Here is a 21094-nt window from a genome sequence, read left to right on the forward strand (position 1 = left end):
CGCCTCTCTGAGAGTTTGTTTGTTTTGTTTATTTGTCAAACATTTATAGTAGTAATTTGTATGAACATAAGTAAAAAGTAAGGATAAAAGAGGACAATGGGACTGTGGGCTCTCCCCACGTGTCACATCTGCATGTTTTCGTTTTATTTCCAAGTGTGTGCACGCCCCTCAGCCGGAGAAGGGGGAAAAAAACAACTAGTGATGAGCAGCCGGGCGAGTGTTCTCTCCCAAACGTCATTCGAAACCACCCGCCTGTTGCGGAGGCGCATGCGCCGTCCGCGCCGAACGGGAATCCCGTACATGCCGGAATTGAGCAAGCTTGGCGGATCGGAGCACTTTCCTTTAGAGAGAGCCGCCGGGTGACCTCCGGCGGCGAAGAGAGAGAGAGCGAAAGCAAAAGCAACGGCTCCGTGGCGTCGTCACAAAGCGAAAAAGCAGAGATGGTCAGCAGTCTGACCGCTGCCGCCATTCTGGGCAACGGGCAAAAAGGTTTCCTCCTCGTTCAGGGAGAACCCGCCGTCCTTCTCGGCGTCGCGCGCTCGCCTTTCCCCGGCGGTTGCCTAGGAGACGGGAAGCGGGCGGGTGGTCCCGTGAGGAGGGCTTTCGGGGCGCGCGCGCGGCCGGCGGCGGGAGTGAGCTCAGGTGGGCTGTCGGGCTCTGAGGCGCGCGCCCCTTCCTCGTCGCGTGCCGAAGGTTTCTTCCCTTCGCCAGCGGTGGGGCTCCGCTTCCTCAGCCTGAGTGGGAGTCGCTGCCGAGCGGTGGAAGGACCAGGTGAGACAGGCAGGGCAGGTTGGAGGGGTGGGACGCCTGCCGAAAAGGTGGCTGTTTTTCCAGGCTACAGTTATACTATTCGACTCAGGAGTAGTTTAACCCAAGGGTAGGCAAAGTTGGCTCTTCTGTGACTTATGGACTTCAACTCCCAGAATTCCTGAGCCAATCATGCTAGCTCAGGAATTCTGGGAGTTGAAGTCCACATGTCATAGAAGAGCCAATTTTGCTTATCTCTGATGTTAACCGGATACATGGAAGTTAGTCAGTCTATAAAATTATACATCAATATTACGGTAATGTATTAGAGAACATGGTTAATATAAAAATAAAATAAAGGGAACACTTAAACAACACAATGTAACTCCAAGTAAATCAAACTTCTGTGACATCAAACTGTCCACTTAGGAAGCAACACTGACAATCAATTTTACATGCTGCTGTGTACATTCAACTTTGTACAGAACAAAATATTCAATGAGAATATTTCATTCATTCAGATCTTGAATATGTTATTTGAGTGTTCTCTTTATTTTTTTGAGCTGTATATTAAATTTCATAAATAATATATCATCCTTTGCCACTGCACCCACGTCTTTATCATTTATTAACTAAATGACGTGATTGATGCCATTTACACCCAAAGGTTTTCCATTTTACTTCCCATTCACTCCCATTAGTGATCAGAGTTCGTGGAGGTTGTACTACATAAGGCGAAAACATTTGGAAGGTACATTTGGAAGGCGTTGGTTTGATTTATGGAGATTCTTAGTCATCCAGGTCATGGTTGTCCCAAAGGTGCCTTTTTTTCCAAGAGGCACTTGGACTTTCTGTTTTTTCTCTGAAGATGTTTCGCTTCTCATCCCAGAAGCTACTTCAGCTCTGACTGAAGAATTCCCCACCATCCACCGGAGTTGAAGAAGCTTCTGGGACTGAGAACCGAAATGTCTTCAAAGAAAAAACAGAAAGTCCAGGAGCCTCTTGAAAAAGCACCTTTGGGTTTCAGTTTGATTGTAAATGGCATAGATCACATCATTTAGTTAATAAATGATAGAGATCTGGGTGCAGTGGCAAAGAATGATATAAGGAATTTAATATATTAACCACATGTTCTATAATACATTACTGTAATATTTATGTATAATTTTATAGACTGACTACTTAGTAAAAGGACTTGGAGGAAAAATATCTTGCTAACTCTGGGTGTTTGGAAAGGCTGCTTGGATAAAACACCTACCTATGTCATATTAGGTGAGCCAAGCTGACCAGATTTAGAAGGTATCTAAATTACACTATTAGTCTGTTATTCAGGATAATTATTTAAGGATTAAATTAAATGGATTGCATCCCACAACAATTTACACTGTAATTTGATTAAAAGATTTGTATTCTGTTTCCTATTAAAAGAAACCTTAAAGCAGTGGCTTAAAATAATTAAAATACCAACAAAAGTGGTTTAAAGGGTATGTTTGTGTGTATGTTTGCTTTTAATAATGGGGTTTTTAGCATTTTTTTTTAATTATTAGATTTGTTCTTACATTGTTCTTGTTATTGTTGTGAGCCACCCCTAGTCTACGGAGAGGGGCGGCATACAAATCTAATAAATAATAATAATAATAATAATAATAATAATAATAATAATAATAAATGATTAATTTAAAATGTGCATTAATTAAAAAATACAATTTAAAAAGTTTAGAAAAATTAAATGAATAATAAAGCAATATCAAAAGAAATATAATGAACTATTAATTTTTCAACTTCTATAAGAATCGGTAGTTTATCTTAGAAATGATCCGTGAGAATTTTGATGGAATCCCTGGGCCATAGAAGGAAGGAGGGGAAAGGAACAAGGTAACACACCAGATCAAGTCACAATACAAGATCATCTTGCTAAATAGGAAAGGAGACCAGAGACCAGAGACCAATCCTAGTATAATGACTTGCACTTTGAAGAAAGGCAACTGCAGTGAGCTCTGTTGAAAGGTCACCTTTCCCCAATCCTTAAGAAGCAGCCTGTGGAAAACTATCTAACCAAAGCTAAATCCTTTCAGATCACATGGATTAAAACAAAGTACACTTAGGTATATACATGTGAAATGTGTTAAACATTTAAAAAAGTTTAATAGTGAATGTTAAAACAATTTTTATTAAATGATGTGTGTGTGCATAATCATAAAAATCTTTATAATTATTTTCCATCATTGCATATTCAAGGAAGAAGGAATGAGAATTATAAAAATTCCACTCCACTTTTTGGTTTGAAAAGAGCCATAAATGTTTTAATTGGTGGAAACTGTAGTTACAGAGAACATATCACAGCTATTTAAAGCTGAAATACACTGTTTTACTGTAAAAGAAAAAAAGGGTAACTTGTTTATATTAAAGCTTTTTTTCTTTTTTACGTTAGCTCTGAAGTTTGAAAACAGCAAAAGTAGATGTTCACCATTGGGAAGTAGAACACTTTATTTTGATACCCATGCTTTTGTATGCCTCTTGGAAGAAAATGGTAATAAATATATTATTCTACAATTTGAATAATCATAACAGTTTTGTTTTTCTCTATCTCTCTTCAGAAATAACCACTTACATAAGTACTATTTTGCATGCATTTTCTGGAGTAAATTAGCTGGCTTTTATATTTAATTGTAGTGTATGTATGTCACTATAATAGTAGGCATGAGTTTTTGCGAGAAGATAATATGAATGATTTTAGTTAAAAATTAGAACGAGATTTCATTTGTGTCCATTTCTGTACTTTGAAATTAATGCTGTTAAATATGGATATGCATAAGTCATAAAAGTATTTCATTGTTGATCGGTTCTATTTAAGATGCTATATTTTCAATGGTTGCCCCTTATAATAATGTAAAACTTATGTATAGGGCTTTTTTTCAAATATTCTACATATATATCAATTCGTTTTTCCTTATCCAAATTGCAACGTGCCATATGGGAACATTACAATAAAAACAGATGCAAAGGCCATAATTTAGCAATGGCTAAGGGAAAGCAGGGCATAAAGGGAAGGTAAAATGTTGAGAGGTTTGAGTGCCAGAGGGACACCTTGTGCTGGGAGATGTTAAGATCATTGCCTTAAGGAAGGGGTCCTCAAACTAAGACCCATAGGCAGGATATGGCCCGCTAAAGCCATTAATCCAGCCCGCACAGGACCAGGAGGCTGTCCCGCCCACATCACCCTACCTGTCCACCTACCAGCCCTCAGCCGAAACTAAGACTTATCTTTGCAAGCCCTGTGGGCTCGAACTGGAATGTAAGGTGAACACTTTTGGCCAGCAGAGTACTCCTAGAAGTGGGGGGGGGGGAAAACTGGGTGTGTGGACACCCCGGGAGCACGGAAGTTTCCCTGGGTGTCCATATGTCTCATTTTTTACCTCCCCCGCCTCCAGAAGATAGAGACACAGAGAGAAAGAAAGATACAGAGTGAGAGAGAGAGAGAGAAAGAAGGAAGGAAGGAGAGAGAGAGAAAGAAAGAAAGACGTGAGATAGAGAGAGGAGCTTTGTTGATTGTAAGCTCTTTGAGACTGAGAAGAATTGCTGCAAAACTGAGTTTATGTGGATCATAAACAACTAAAAAAAAACCGTCTAGTAAAAAGAAAAGTTAACCAAAAGGGCAACATGCAAACAAAAAGAAATAAAACACCACCAGAATGTTTTAAAATTAAAGTTTAATTTGTGTGCATTATTTAATGGACTGCTAAATTAGCCACACTCACCAAATCACATGAATTAGCCATGTCCACCCAACTGGTCCGGCCCTCCCAACAATCTGAAGGACCATGAATTGTCCCCTGTTTAAAAGGTTTGAGGACTCTTACCTTAACGTCTAAAGGCACATGCCAGTACATTGGTGGCAGCTGAGGCAAAGAAAATAAGGTACCGGAAGGACGGGTGTGCTGGCTGGTAGAAAAGGTCTCACTGGACCTCAGTAAGGCCATTGCAATAAGGAGCAGACATACCAGTCATGCAGAAAAAAAGTTAACAAAGGATACAACTCCCATCATTTTTGCCCTACATCCTTCTTAAAATCAATTCAATAAGTGTTTCAATAGATGAAATATTCTAACTTTGTTTCTGCAAAGGATCAAGTTCAAACAAACAAAATTTTCAACAAAACTTCCAGATTGCAATACAGTGGAACCCCGACATAAGAGCTGCTCTACTTAAGAGCAACTCGAGATAAGAGCTGGGAGGGGAGAGATATTTTTGTTCTACTTACAAGCCCAAATTCGAGATACAAGCGCCAAGGAGCTGTCTCCTGAAGCCAAACGCTAACTTCCGCGTTCGGCTTCAGGAGACAGCTGCGAAGCGGCGCGCGTGTTTTAAAAGGTTGCAGCCGGCCTGGGGGGCTCGGGGGGTGCTTGCAGCTTTCTTTCTTGCTCTTTTTCTTTCTCTCTTTTACCTTCCCTTCCTCTATTTCTTCTTTTCTTTCTCCTTCCCACCTTCTTCCCTCCCTCCCTCCCTTCACTCATTCCTCTCTTACTCTCCCCTTTCATAAGTTTCCTTGCTTCCTTCCTCTGTTCCTGTCCCTTCCCCCTTTCTTTCTTTCTTTCTTTCTTTCTTGCTCTTTTTCTTTCTCTCTTTTACCTTCCCTTCCTCTATTTCTTCTTTTCTTTCTCCTTCCCACCTTCTTCCCTCCCTCCCTCCCTTCACTCATTCCTCTCTTACTCTCCCCTTTCATAAGTTTCCTTGCTTCCTTCCTCTGTTCCTGTCCCTTCCCTCTTTCCTTCCTTCCTTCCCACCCTCTGTCCATTCATTCACCCATTCCTCTCTTGATCGCTTAAAGCCGGTCCCTGGTGCAAAAAGGGTTGGGGACCTCTGTCCTACAGGATTGGGTGGCAGAGAAGTTGAACATATGTAAATTTAAAAGTTTAAGAAAGTTTACAAGTTAAGTGAAAGAAACTTCATTATTCATTTATATGTACATGTACATTTCTTCATTAAAAACATGTCTTTCTGCATAATTTAGACTAACTTTGTGAGTTTTTTGAGGGCTGGAACCAATTAAAATTATTTACATTAATTCCTATGGGGAAAAGTCGTTCGAGATAAGAGCTGCTCGACTTAAGAGCCCAGGTCCGGAACGAATTAAACTCGTATCTCGAGGTACCACTGTAGTTTGCTTTGGATTTGAAGCAAAAGACATTTTTCATTTAATGTACAAACCAAGTTCTGTATAAAATATGTTAAGAGTGCACTGCAAGATATGTAGATTTGTGAAGCACATTAAATCTCTTTTTTTAAAAAAATTGAAAAAAATCTGCCTCGTTATTTAGAGTTACACCTGTTCTCTAATGATAATTATATAGGAAGGGATGGATTTTGTTTTCTGTTCACCAAATTATTATTGAAAGCTCTTGCTTTTTTTTTATTATGCTTGTTGAATCAATGTGTATGTAGCAAATAATGTTTTATATTGTTTTAGGATTCACCACTCAGCAATCTGAGATCATTGTGTCTGCTATAATGAACATTATGAAAAGCAATATGGATATGATACACAAAGACATGGTCACCAAAATGCAACAGGTTGAGCATGTATTTGATACATAATTATATTTACTAGGGTGGTAGTACAGAATGCAGCCGTGCGAGCAATCATGGGCCTCTTGAGATATGCCCTTGTCAGTACAGCACTCTGTGAGCTGCACTGGTTACCGTTGGTCTCCGAACATAATTCGAAGTGCTGGTTATGACCTATAGAGCCCTACATGGCATGGGACAAGATTACTTACAGGACCATCTTCTGCTTCATACATCCCAGCGGATGGTCAGGTGCCACAAAGATGTCCTTCTCCAGGTCCCGTCAGCCAGACAGTGTCATCTGGTGGGGCCTAGGGGAAAAGCATTCTCTGTAGCGGTCCCGGCCCTATGGAATGAGCTCCCCCCAGAGATTAGAACAGCCCCCACCCTCCTTGTCTTTTGCAAATTACTCAAGACCCACCTTTGTCGCCAGGCATGGGGGAGTTAGGATATTCCTTCCCCTAGGCCATTACAAGTTATGTATGGTATGTTTGTGTGTATGTTTGGTTTTTATAATAAGGGTTTTTAGTTGTTTTATTAAATTGGATTGTTACATGTTGTTTTTTATCATTGTTGTTAGCCGCCCCGAATCTGCGGAGAGGGGCAGCATTAATAATAATAATAATAATAATAATAATAATAATAATAATAATAATAATAATCTGTACTGCCCCCACTCTCCCTGCCTTCCGTACAGTTTTTAAGTCCCACCTTTGCCGGCAGGCCTGGGGTCACTGAAATTTTTATACCTTGCCCCGCCCTTGAATGAATGTTTGAAGCATAATGTCTGAATCTGGTTGGTTTTTTAACTATGGGGATTTTTAGTCATAATTTTATATAGATTCCTATCATGTGTATACTACTTGTTGTAAGCCGCCCTGAGCCCCAGGAGAAGGGTGGCATAGAAATTTAATATTTATTTATTTACTTACTTACTTACTTACTTACTTACTTACTTACTTACTTACTTACTTACTTATTTAACTTGTATGCCGCCCCTCTCCAGGGACTCGGGGCGGCTCACAACATATCAATTAAAAATATATACAATAACATATCTAATTCAATTAATATAAATAGCTAATCTAAAAAAAAAAATTCTAAAAAAAACAAAACATTAAAAAAATCATTCTTCCACAAACATACCACATATTCATTGGCCAGAGTCTAGGGTCAAACAACTCCAAGCCTGGTAGCATAAATAGGTTTTCAGATTCTTGCGGAGGGCGAGGAGGGTGGGGGCAGTGCGAATCTCTGGGGGGAGCTAATTCCAGAGGGCCGGGCCCCCCACAGAGAAAGGTCTTCCTCTGGCCCCACCAAGCCTCATTGTCTAGTTGACGGGACCTGGAGAAGGCCGACTGTGAGACCTAACCAGACGCTAGGATTAATGTGGCAGAAGGTGGTCCCATACGTAATCTGGTCTGATTCCATGTAGGGCTTTATAGGTCATAGCCAACACTTTGAATCACGTCCGAAAACCAATTGGCAGCCAATGCAGTCCACGGAGTGCTGAAGAAACATGGGCATACCTCTAAATAAATAAATAAAACCATTCAAATTATAGACATTCAGTTATAATAACTGATTTTGATAGTGCTACTAACATAAAATGTTGCAAAGTAAATGCACTGCTCAAAAAAATAAAGGGAACACTTAAACAACACAATATGATTCCAACTAAGTCAAACTTTTGTGAAATCAAACTGTCCACTTAGGAAGCAACACTGATTGACAATCAATTTCACGTGCTGTTGTACACATTCAGCTTTGTATAAAACAAAGTATTCAGTGAGAATATTTCATTCATTCAGATCCAGGATGTGTTATTTGAGTGTTCCCTTTATTTTTTTTTAGCAGTATATATAAAATATATCTGGGCTAAACAATCGAATACTCTGATCGCCATCTATTCATAAATCATGCAAAAGCATTCATTTTTGCTGATACGGCCTTATTTTGCATAGATTTTTATATTTACCTTCAAAGTTAGTACTTCTTCATGAGTCCAGGGTGAGTGTGGGGCCATGCATACAGCATCTGTCTTACATCTCTTCAAATCAAATGAACATTTTTGGGAATCTACAACAGTAGAAAGGGTCTGCCATTCCCAAGAAAAGACAGAGCTATTTTAAGTAGTAGCAGAGGGGTCATATGAACTGCTTTTGGCCTTTGAATCTAAAACAATTGTAATAGACAAAGAATTGCACATACATGTACACTGCAAGAATGTAGTAAGTCATGGCTTTATATGTATGTATGTATACATACATACATATACATACATACATACCGTGTTTCCCTGAAAATAAGACCCTGACTTATATTCCTCTGAATGCTGAAATAAGCACTTGGCCTTATTGCCATGCACTGAAAAGCCCAATTGGGATTATTACGGGGGATATCTTATTTGGGGGGGCAGCAGTTTATATATACAGTGTTCCCTCGATTTCCGCGGGGGATGCGTTCCGAGACCGCCCGCGAAAGTCGAATTTCCGCGAAGTAGAGATGCGGAAGTAAATACACCATTTTTGGCTATGGACAGTATCACAAGCCATCCCTTAACACTTTAAACCCCTAAATTACCATTTCCCATTCCCTTAAAAACCATTTACTCACCATTATTACTGGTACTCACCATTGAATAAGACACTTAGTGATCCTGATATTTATAAACATAATTATTTATTAAAACTAATTATTTTTTTGTTATTTATTTGCAAAAATTATTAGTTTGGCGATGACATATGACGTCATCGGGCGGGGGAAAACGTGGTATAGGAAAAAAACTGAATTATTTTTTAATTAATATTTTTTGAAAAACCGTGGTATAGGCTATTCGCGAAGTTTGAACCCGCGAAAATCGAGGGAACACTGTACAAACCTTTCTACATACATACCCATTCGGAGTACACGACACACGTTTTTACCCCTCAAAACAGAATGAAAATTTGGCTGTATCTTCTACACCGAATGTAGTCCCACCCATCTTGCCATCCCCACCCTTCGGCCTTTGCCTCCCAGCAATTTGCCTCCTTGCAGCAAACAGAACAGAGCCTGAATAGCACAAGCAACTATTATCAGCTTCCTGACCATCAACTAATTGAAGCTGGAGGCAGGTGCAGATTTTTTTTTCCCCTTTCCAAAAGCTAGGTGCATCTCATACTTCAGAGCATTTTATGCTCCGAAAAATATGCTATGTACGTGCATGCATGCATGCATACACAGACACACACATACATAAATATAAAACCTATAATAAATTATTATTTCTATATTCCTTCCTACATTCAACTAAATAAATTCCCCATCAGTTCTACATAATATTGCATAAACATTATAGCTAGAATGAACATTGAGGATGATACTTCAGCACTGATTGTACTGATGAACTGAAAAAAACCTTTTTCCTTTTTTCTCCAAAGGAAATTGCTGTTCAGCAAATAATGTCTCACATTGGTGTCGTAAAAAAGGATATGATTATTTTGGAAAAGAGTGAATTTTCAGCACTCAGAGCAGAAAATGAGGTTTGTTTGTTTCTTTAATGTAATGGCTATTTTTTTTAACATGTGGATGAAATTTTAGTAGCGGCTCAAACATATGATGAATCCATTTAATATCAACTACCATCTGAAATTAAATTTTCAGTTTTAAAGTAGAAACCCTGTACTAAATAAAATCACTGATACCAGACTATTGAAAGGGTTTGTATTTAGCCGCATTGAGAGCAGTAGATAAAATGATGTGCTATGCTCGTGCCTATTTCATTTCATTGTGATTTTGGAGTCCAACAAAAATACAAAACTATATACTGTATTTTCAGAGTATAAGACACACCTTAGTTTTGGGGAGGAAAATAGGCTAGTCCTTAGTCCTGATCAGCTTCAGCACATTAGTTTGCTAATTTTGAGTTGATTGGGGATAAAAAACAGTTTCTTAAACACTTCCCTTCTCTTCTCTGTTCAGAGAGAAACAAAGAGAAAAGAAGGCAGAGGGAAGATTACTTTGCTAGTAAAGCAGGGAAGATCATTTCACTATTAGTACCTCATTAAGGCTGAAAAAAGGCTCAGCTGATTGTAGGGAGCAGCAATGAAAAAAGTAGGCAAAGGGAAGATCGCTTAGCTAATGAAGTACAGAATATTGTGTTAACACGTTAGGGCTGAAAAAAGGCTTAGTAAAAGCTGCATTATGAGTATAACATGCACCCAAATTTTCAGCCTCCAAAAATATGATAGTTTCTGAAAATATGGTAGAGACTGGAAATCTTGATTTTTGATTTCCCCTTTTCACCCCCATGTTTTGTTTGTGTGTGTGTGTAACATTTTTGTTGATAATGAAAAGAAAGGGAGACTAGTATAGATCTATTTCAAGCTATTTTGCTCTCATCAGCCAGCCATACCTTTACCAGGATTTGAACCTGGGCAGTCTGCCTTTAAGGCACTAGCTTTAACCTATGTACTGTATATATACTCATATATGGTACTTAATGTAGTTAAATGAGAATTCCAAGTTCCCCTCTTCTTTTCTATGTCCTTATTATCACACTGAGTTGATTGTAACCTAAAATCTAATTTGCTACATGCGTAACCAAGCTATTTTGCTCTCATCAGCCAGCCATACCTTTACCAGGATTTGAACCTGGGCAGTCTGCCTTTAAGGCACTAGCTTTAACCTATGTACTGTATATATACTCATATATGGTACTTAATGTAGTTAAATGAGAATTCCAAGTTCCCCTCTTCTTTTCTATGTCCTTATTATCTCACTGAGTTGATTGTAACCTAAAATCTATATTTGCTACATGCGTAACTATTTTTTTGCCTGATATTTTAAATAAGCTTATTCTCTTTCTTGTGCAAAGAAAATAAATTTTGAACTTCAGCAGCTAAAAAAGCAAGTAATGGTAAGTTACATTATTTTCAAAATGCAACTTCAGAATATAAAATGAATGTCTACTTTCTGTAAGAAATTATTTTATAATTTTGCTCTGTATTCACTTATATGGGAGCAAATGCCATTGGGCTCTACTGCCCTTACTTCTGAATGAATATGTATAGGATTATATTCTAAAATTACAAGCACATGGTGGAATATGGATGAGTTTCTATAAATACAGGTAGTTTAAACACTGCTGAATACTGAAATTCTGTTTTAGTCTAGAAAGGGTTGTTGCATTTATTCTTACAACTCAGAATGATAGTGATGAAATTATATGATGACAAAGTAGTAAATACACATGATACACATATACATTTATATTAACAATCTATACATGGAACCTTAGAAATACTTTGGGGGGGGGAGAGAAATACTGATATAAGACTCGATGTTGTATCTGTTGGCCTGTGCTCTAGCAGCACCGAGAAATTGCTGGGAAAATTTATCAAGCCCAAAATTTAGGGAGCGGGCTGGGACTTCTGATATCAAAATAAGATGTCTACATAAAGTGAAAACACTTAACATGCCTTTTCATCTATAATAAATAAATAAACTAATCCATAGGAAACAGAATCTTGGTAATAAAAATATTCTAGTAGAATTACCATAGCTAAAATATTTTCAGCAAAAAAAAAGACATTTTCTTAGAGTTAGTTGATAGAGAACTGCTTATATACTCTCAAATATAGGTAGTCCTCAATTTATAGCAGTTTGTTCAGTGACCATTTGAAATTACAACAACACTGAAAAAAGTGACTTTTTTCACATGGTCACAAAAGAGACAATTTTTCACACTTACAACCCATTGCAGCATCACCATGGTCACATGATCAAAATTCAAAAGTTTGGCAGTTGATTCATGATGGTTACAGTGTCCTGCGGTCAAGTGATCATCTTTTGCGCAAAGCAAAGTCAATGGGGAAGCCATATTCACTCAACAGCTGCAGTGATCACTTAACAATTGTGGCAAGAAAGTCATAAAATGGATCAAAATTCACTCAACTGACCAACAGAAATTTCGGGGCTTAGCAACAGAAATTTTGGGCCCCATTGTTGTTGTAAATTGAGGATACCTGTACTGCTTTTCAATGTGTCTAATAACATATTTCCCTACATTCTAAATTAGAAGCATTTCTTGCACTAGATTATGTGGTGAAACATTGCTGTTGAAAAAGTAAATCATTGACGGATGTCTCTGTGACAGTATTCTATAGATGTTGTATCATAGCAACAGAAAAGGGACCTTCAGAATTCAGCTAACTTAAGGCACCTTTTATAAATTATATTGAGGTTTGTTGACCGGATACCAAGTAACATAGCAGTATTCTTTTGAATAAAATACACATTTTCATGCTTTTATGAAGTTTTCTCCTTCTGCTTTAGTTTTCTAAAAAACCTGGAACAATTTAACGGAAGGAGAATTTGGTAAAGTAATAAAAGAAATGACATATTTCTGGAATAATTTAGGGCTGTTGACTTTGGAAAATTTCATTAAACACAGTAATACTTTTTTTTATTAAGGAATCTGAATACAGGCATTCAGTTTAGTTCTGTTCATTTTTTTTTTCTAGGATGAAACTTCCAAAGTGCGAACAGATAACAAGTTAGATTTCAGTCTAGAAAAAAGCAGAGTAAAAGAATTGGTATGTATGCTTTCCTTTTATATAAAGATTATTCAGAAATATTGTCATAATGTTTCATATACCTGTAATTCTGTGTTAACAGATTCTCATAACTATTATGTTACTATTTGATCAAATGGTATTGTGGGGATGACACCTGTCTAATATTTAATCTATTAAATTAAATGAATTAAAATGAATTAAACTAATGGATTAAACATTAGTTTTATATAATCTTTTTTTTAAAAAAAGAATTTGAAATAGATTATTTTAGACTCACTGGCTGCGTAGTTTAAATTTTCCTGAGTGCTTAATGAGTTCAAGAACCATTGCTAAAAATAAACTTTGGAAGATATTTATGGTTTTTCTGGGCCAATGTAGATTTGAAAGTATTTCATTTGGAACTTTACCTGAGGGTATTTAGGTAGCATTTCATTCATATAACTGCTAGTCAAGAAGGTAGAATAGAATGTGGAAGAGGCAGAAACTCTAGCTGCAGTGATATTTTAAGATAATTAATGACAAATGGAAGGTGAGGGTTTTTTTTAGAAGCAGAAGATAATTAACTATTTTCTTCTTTTTCAGTATTCACTGAATGATAGAAAAGTATTGAAAATGAGAACAGAAATAGTGGAACTGGTAAGAATTACAAAAATCCATCTCAGTTAAAGTCCTTCTCATATCTGTTTTCAAATGTACTTAGACATCATTATTTAATTAATAAATGAATATAGCCACCCCTCTCACCGAAGGCAACTCTGAGCAGCAAACTATAATCAGATAAGAACCATAAATAAAAACAAAAAATATACACTATAAACAAATGTTTTAATAATAAATATCATAAAAGCAAAAGATACAGACCACAGAAGGGTGAAAAATAAAAATGGCCACCTCAACAATAGAACCATGTGAGAAAATGTCTGGGAGCCTTATGCCTGACAGTATAATATGTGCTGCTGTAGACGTGCGAGTAATTGCCTGTGCTGCTGCATTTTATTTATTTATATTTATTTATTTATTTATTTATTTATTTATTTATTTATTTATTTATTTATTTATTTTGTCCAATACATAATGAGGGTTTTAGTGGGTATAGTAAAATACATGATGAAGGTTATAGAGGAGATACTCATAGTAAAATATATCTAAGAAATAATAGAAAAGAAGATATAGTAATAGAACATATCAATGAAAGAATAGAAGAAGAGATATAGGAATAGAAGAAAGGTATAGGAGATATAGGAGAGCAATAGGACAGGGGACGGAAGGCACTCTAGTGCACTTGTACTCGCCCCTTACTGACCTCTTAGGAATCTGGATAGGTCAACCGTAGATAATCTAAGGGTAAAGTGCTGGGGGTTACACAAGATAAAGCTGTGTGTAATAGAGTTGCTATCTAAACAGCCTGACTAGTGTAGAACTATTTGGAACCTGACACTTTGACTATGACCATTACAGTTGGTTCTTATTCTTTCATGAATTACTAGAAAAATTATAGTGCAATATAAAAATGAAAAGGTTTTAAAGCTTTAGGAAATTAAAAATCATGAATTATGCAGAAACGATAGATGATGTAACATATGGCAAACATCAGCTTTAAACTGATATTTCTTTTAGAATATGAATAGCATCTAGAAGTAAGAAAAATCCTTAGATATTTCCCTAATTTAGCCTTTTGTTCTTAGTAACTTCTGTTATATTTTCTATAGCATAATTTATCCAACTGATATGTATCTCCAAAAACAATATGAAGACTTTATACATTTTTGACAATTGGCAAAGGCTGGTGAAGGTTTAAAACTGTTTGAAATGAAATGTCATTCACAAATTTTTAAAAACCCTAATACTACGTTTATACATTAATATATTTGATTTAATTTTTATATTAAATCTTTGAAAATGTTTAAATAGTGTTGCCATAAATATACATATTCAAATAAGTTTCATTGGAAGTGAATTTTTAATTGCCAGACTGGGGAAAAGAATGTAACATTTCAATGTGATTGTAATACTGTACACAAGCAATTAGCACTGATAATAAACACATATGCTTTTTATTGAAGTGCAAAAGCAGATTTTTCCTTCCCTATAATGAAGGAAAAAAGAGAATCTGTTGCATAAAAATGTACAGTACAGTAGAACCCCGACTTACAAGACTAATTGGTTCCGGAAGGAGGCTCGTAAGTCGGAACGCTCGTATGACGAAACATTGTTTCCCATAGGAAACAATGTAAAGTCAATTAATCCGTGCAACAACAAAAAAAACCGCTGCCGCCGAATGCGGAAGTTAGCGTTCAGAGACAGCTGCGAAGCAGCGCACGTGTTTTAAAATGTGGCAGCCGGCCTGGGGGGCTCGGGGGGAAGCCCCCGAGCCCCCCAGGCCGGCTGCAACCTTTTAAAACACGCGCGCCGCTTCGCAGCTCTCTGCTGAATCCGGAAGGCTAACTTCCGCGTTCGGATTCAGCAGACAGCTGCGAAGCAGCGCGCGTGTTTTAAAACGTCACAGCCGGCCTGGGGGGCTCGGGGGCTTCCCCCCGAGCCCCCCAGGCCGGCTGCAACCTTTTAAAACACGCGCGCCGCTTCGCAGCTCTCTGTTGAATCCGGAACGCTAACTTCCGCGTTCGGATTCAGCAGACAGCTGCGAAGCAGCGCGCATGTTTTAAAACGTGGCAGCCGGCCTGGGGGGCTCGGGGGGAAGCCCCCGAGCCCCCCAGGCCGGCTGTGACGTTTTAAAACACGCGCGCTGCTTCGCAGCTCTCTGCTGAATCCGGAACGCTAACTTCCGCGTTCGGATTCAGCAGACAGCTGCGAAGCAGCGCGCGTGTTTTAAAAGGTTGCAGCCGGCCTGGGGGGCTTGGGGGGAAGCCTCCGAGCCCCCCAGGCCGGCTGTGACGTTTTAAACACGCGCGCTGCTTCGCAGCTCTCTGCTGAATCCGGAACGCTAACTTCCGCGTTTGGATTCAGCAGACAGCTGCGAAGCAGCGCGCGTGTTTTAAAACGTCACAGCCGGCCTGGGGGGCTCGGGGGCTTCCCCCCGACCCCCCCAGGCCGGCTGCAACCTTTTAAAAACGTGCGCCGCTTCGCAGCTCTCTGTTGAATCTGGAACGCTAACTTCCGCGTTCGGATTCAGCAGACAGCTGCGAAGCAGCGCGCATGTTTTAAAAGGTTGCAGCCGGCCTGGGGGGCTCGGGGGGAAGCCCCCGAGCCCCCCAGGCCGGCTGTGACGTTTTAAAACACGCGCGCTGCTTCGCAGCTCTCTGCTGAATCCGGAACGCTAACTTCCGCGTTCGGATTCAGCAGACAGCTGCGAAGCAGCGCGCGTGTTTTAAAATGTCACAGCCGGCCTGGGGGGCTCGGGGGCTTCCCCCCGAGCCCCCCAGGCCGGCTGCACCCTTTTAAAACACGCGCGCCGCTTCGCAGCTCTCTGCTGAATCCAGAATGCTAACTTCCGCGTTCAGATTCAGCAGACAGCTGCGAAGCAGCGCGCGTGTTTTAAAACGTGGCAGCCGGCTTGGGGGGCTCGGGGGCTCGGCTGCCACGTTTTAAAACACGCGCGCTGCTTCGCAGCTGTCTGCTGAATCTGAACGCGGAAGTTAGCATTCCGGATTCAGCAGAGAGCTGCGAAGCGGCGCGCGTGTTTTAAAAGGGTGCAGCCGGCCTGGGGGGCTTGCCAGCACCCCCCCGAGCCCCCCAGGCCGGCTACAACCTTTTAAAACACGCGGGATACGAGCGCCAAGGAGCTGTCTCCTGAAGCCGAAAGCGGAAGTTAGTGTTCGGCTTCAGGAGACAGCTCCTTGGCGCTCGTATCCCGAATGTGAGCTCGGGAGGCGAACAAAAATGTCGCTCCCCTCCCAGCTCTTATCTCGAGTAGCTCGTAAGTAGAGCTGCTCGTATGTCGAGGTTCCACTGTACTATTTTTGGGATATGTTTGCCTAATATTTTAATAAAATGCTTAAAACTATTAATGTTAACAGATTTGTTTTAAAGTGTTTTCTCTACTTTAAGCATGCCCAGCAAGATAGAGCGTTAACACAGACTTATAGAAAAATAGATACTGAAGTTGCAGGTCTGAAAACAATGCTTGAATCACACAAACTTGACAATATCAAATATTTGGCTGGTAAGTTATCTTTTGTCAACCTATATGCTTAGTCAATTTCCTTATTTTCCTGCTCAGTTTATGGTTATGTTTAATACTTATGTCAAAATTTTATTTTTTTATTTTTTTTATTTTTTTATTTTTTTATTCTTTGTCCAATATACAATACATATGGAAGAGAATAGACATTAAGTAATATATATGAAGATAGAAGGTAAAAAAGAAAAGAAGTGGATGGGAGGGAGAGGATATATATGATATAAGAGATAAGGAGAGAATATATATGATTGAGATAGATAGATAGATAGATAGATAGATAGATAGATAGATAGATAGATAGATAGATAGATAGATAGATAGATAGGGAGAGAATATGTATGATATTTAAGATAGCTTCTAATTGGTACCAAAAATTGATTGTTCAGTATATTAGTTTAGAACACAAAACTAGTGTGTTCTAAATTAATACATACTGAACAGTAATTTTTTGGTACCAATTAGAAGCTATCAACCAGTGGTGAAATCAATAAAGTTTTACTACGGAACCTGCTAGTTACACAGTATAGCTTTCATTTCTGATGCTTAATTGCTAAAACAGATAGGATGTATAAAACAGGTCATATTAGCATAAATTTATTTTAATATATGTAACTTAATATATAAAATTTGAATAGTATAAACTTTTTAAAATTGTGATAAATAACTTGAAATAATAATTTAAACCATATTTTATTATAAGTTCTGCTTATTACTTTGTATTTCTTCCCTTTATTTGATTATTAGTACTTTATTCAATTTTTTTCATTTTCTGAAATGCAGATCACAATAGGAACAGCCTAGCAAAACATTCGTTTCCATGTTGTCTAATAATGCACAGTTGAATGCACGATTCTAGTAATATGTTAGAACATTTTAATGTTGATAGAATTGTATTTTTGGAAAGACTATAACAACCATATTTAAACTTATTTTTATACATTTTTTTCTTCATTTCTTGATCTAGGTTCAGTATTTACTTGCCTTACAGTAGCACTTGGATTTTACCGTTTATGGATATAATGAAACATTATTTTCAAGGATCTTACATTAACTTGCTGTAAAAAATAACATGTTATATCTATCTGAAATAATTATTTTTTTCAGAGGGAGATCCATTTTATTTATTTGTTGCACTGAAAAATATAAGCAAAAAATTACACATGGGCGCCTGAAAAATGTATGGGTATCAAAATATTGAAAGAAACCTTGCCTGTGTTATACATATCCATATTTTGCACAGAATATGTCCACTCAGAACTGAATGTTTATATGTCTCCAGGATATTATAATCCTAAAAAGATAGCTGTTAAAATACCTACTACCTATATCAAATGCAAGTTTTAAGTTAGAAGGTTACTGGTATAACAGCAGACATTAATGCTAAGTGAGAGGAGATAAAATAATTGCCTTTATTTATCATGTTCCTTCAGAACTAGATATTCTTGAATTATGTTGTGATTTACTTCCTTTGTATTGATAAACAGCATTCTAAAGATTTCTTGTAGCTGTATTAATGGATGTTTCTGTTGTCATCTGTTGTTAATAAATCTCCATCCAACTAAAATGTTTTATAAGCAATGGCTGTGAAAAGATTGTCCTGATAATAAAATGTCAGAAGAACAGACAAAATCTTAACTGTTTTCTTAATATAAAAATATGGAAGCAAAAACTTTTGCAAAAGTTTAATTTTCAAAGTTTTACTTCTAATATTTGTATATTAGGGAAACGGTTACAGAAACAAGGCATTTTTTCTTAATAAAATAATAAAAGGCTACCAACACAGTGACATTTTTTTATAAAAGGTTAATCAGGTTTATTATCAGTAATTACAAGATTGTAACCTATTGAGATATTTTCAGTACTGTATTTCCAAAATAACATTAAATATAAATCAGTGACCAAATTTATCTGCAGTAAAACACTATAAGAAGTTCTTAAAGACAAAACTTTCCTAAGTAGTAAATAGTATTGGCAGTTGCAGCTAGAAGATACTAAATACTACAAATACATACCTGGAAATAAATTGTCATGAAATCAAAAAGAATAGTCATTTTGTAGACTTGAAAATTTAAACCAAGCACATATATCTATAGGTACATTTCTTCTATGGAAATGTGGAGGAGAATGCTTGTTTTATATAAGCAATTGATTAATTGTTAAATTTGGCAACATAAAAGAAGTTATCACTTTTATGATGAAACAGCAAATTGATAGTAACTTTATTATTACCAAAGAAGAGGCCTTGGTTTTTCAGCTCAGATGCCAAATAATCCTGCAGCAAAATACTTTTAGTTGTTCACACATATCTGATTATTTCCCTTTCTTTTCTGACTTTTAATTGTCAATGATAAGCAAATTGCCATTATGATCCATTTAATTAACCTCTTAAGAAAGATTTGGCTTGAATAATTTATTCTTAAAATAAATGTGACTTGAGTGGTTGCACTATTTTTATCAATTTTATAAATATAAAATACTCAGAAAAAATATATTGATGGATAAGATTTACTCAGTAATACAAACTATGAAATATCGCTGCAACATAGTTTGCCACAACATTTGATCTTTTTTTTATTATGCTATATGTGTAATTACTTCTTTGTAATAGCAGTTCCAAAATCTTTTTACATGTAAACTGTCACAAATTAGTGGCAAATAATGTTTTATAAAGAAATGCATTTACAAATAAATAGATACCTTACACTAAATAAAATAATAAAATAAAGTGAAGTACAGTAATACCTCATGATACGAACTTAATTGGTGCAAGGAGGAGGTTCGTAAGACGAAAGGTTCGTAAGACGAAACATTGTTTCCCATAGGAAACAATGTAAAGTCTATTAATCCGTGCAACAACAAAAAAAAAACCCCAAAAAACCGCTGCCGCCCGGCTGTCACCTTTTAAAACAGCCGGGGAGGTGGGGGGGCAGCAGCTGCCACAGCCGCCGGCTTCCCCGCCGCTCGCCCGCCCAGGATGCTGACCTGCTGCCTCGCGGGGAAGCCGGGCAAGAGCGATCTTCTGCCCGCCATGGGCGAGCGGCGGGGAGTCGCCCATGGCCGGCAGAAGATCGCTCTTGCCCGGCTTCACCGCGAGGCATCAGGTCAGCAAGAGCGATCTTCTGCCGGCCATTGGCGACTCCCCGCCGCTCGCCCATGGCCGGCAGAAGATCGCTCTTGCCCGGCTTCCCCGCGAGGTTTCCCCCCCCCCCGCCGCCCGCTGGCTGCGAGCGCTCTGCCAGGCGGCCAAGAAGCATTCAGGGCGAAGTCACTTCGCCCTGAATGCTTCTTGGCCGCCTGGCAGAGCGCTCGCAGCCTGCTCAGCCTTGCCTCGGCCTTTGTGCGCGGCTTGTCCCAACAGGCCCCCACCCCAGCACTTTGAATCCCGCCGCTTCTGATGAAGACGGGCGGCGCGGAAGCCAGGGGCTGTGGCAGCTCGCCCCGCCCACCGCCCGTATCCAGCAGAAGCGGCAGGATTCAAAGTGCTGGGATGGGGGTGTCCCGACAGTCCCCATCCCAGCACTTTGAATGCAGCAGCTTCTGATGAAGACGGGCGGCGCGGAAGCCAGGGGCTGTGGCAGCTCGCCCCGCCCACCGCCCGTATCCAGCAGAAGCGGCAGGATTCAAAGTGCTGGGATGGGGGTTTCCCGACAGTCCCCATCCCAGCACTTTGAATCCAGCAGCTTCTGATGAAGACGGGCGGCGCGGAAGCCAGGGGCTGTGGCAGCTCGCCCCGCCCACCGCCCGTATCCAGCAGAAGCGGCACGATTCAAAGTGCTGGGATGGGGGTGTCCCGACAGTCCCCATCCCAGCACTTTGAATCCAGCAGCTTCTGATGAAGACGGGCGGCGCGGAAGCCAGGGGCTGTGGCAGCTCGCCCCGCCCACCGCCCGTCTTCATCAGAAGCTGCTGGATTCAAAGTGCTGGGATGGGGACTGTCGTGACACCCCCATCCCAGCACTTTGAATCCCGCCGGCCAAGAGCACTCGGGCAGAAGCTTCCCCCTCATCGCCTGTGTCTGGCAGAAGCTTCTGCCCGAGTCCTCTTGGCTGGCGGGATTCAAAGTGCTGGGGTAGGAGGTGTCCCG

At 39.1% G+C, this 21094-nt stretch overlaps 1 protein-coding gene across 1 annotated transcript; it reads left to right on the top strand.

The window, feature by feature from the left end:
* Window positions 1-259: 259 nt before the first annotated feature.
* On the top strand, window positions 260-19735 carry MCUR1 (mitochondrial calcium uniporter regulator 1). Its single transcript, XM_070747327.1, has 9 exons — window positions 260-771; window positions 3179-3277; window positions 6215-6318; window positions 9735-9836; window positions 11171-11212; window positions 12819-12890; window positions 13455-13508; window positions 16878-16992; window positions 17975-19735. The coding sequence occupies exons 1-9, from the start codon at window positions 441-443 to the stop codon at window positions 18028-18030; spliced, it is 975 nt and encodes a 324-aa protein (XP_070603428.1). The 5' UTR covers window positions 260-440; the 3' UTR covers window positions 18031-19735.
* The last annotated feature ends 1359 nt before the right edge of the window (window positions 19736-21094 follow it).

The sequence above is a fragment of the Erythrolamprus reginae genome, chromosome 3 (assembly GCF_031021105.1).
Source record: "Erythrolamprus reginae isolate rEryReg1 chromosome 3, rEryReg1.hap1, whole genome shotgun sequence".
Classification (NCBI taxonomy): domain Eukaryota; kingdom Metazoa; phylum Chordata; class Lepidosauria; order Squamata; family Dipsadidae; genus Erythrolamprus; species Erythrolamprus reginae.

What these genes read in the sequence shown, in the direction of transcription:
- MCUR1 (XM_070747327.1), top strand. Translation starts at nt 441, where the DNA reads ATGGTCAGCAGTCTGACCGCTGCCGCCATTCTGGGCAACGGGCAAAAA. An exon ending in TGGTCACCAAAATGCAACAG is followed by an intron (nt 6,319 to 9,734) that starts GTTGAGCATGTA and finishes TTTTCTCCAAAG; the next exon opens with GAAATTGCTGTTCAGCAAAT. An exon ending in CACTCAGAGCAGAAAATGAG is followed by an intron (nt 9,837 to 11,170) that starts GTTTGTTTGTTT and finishes TCTTGTGCAAAG; the next exon opens with AAAATAAATTTTGAACTTCA.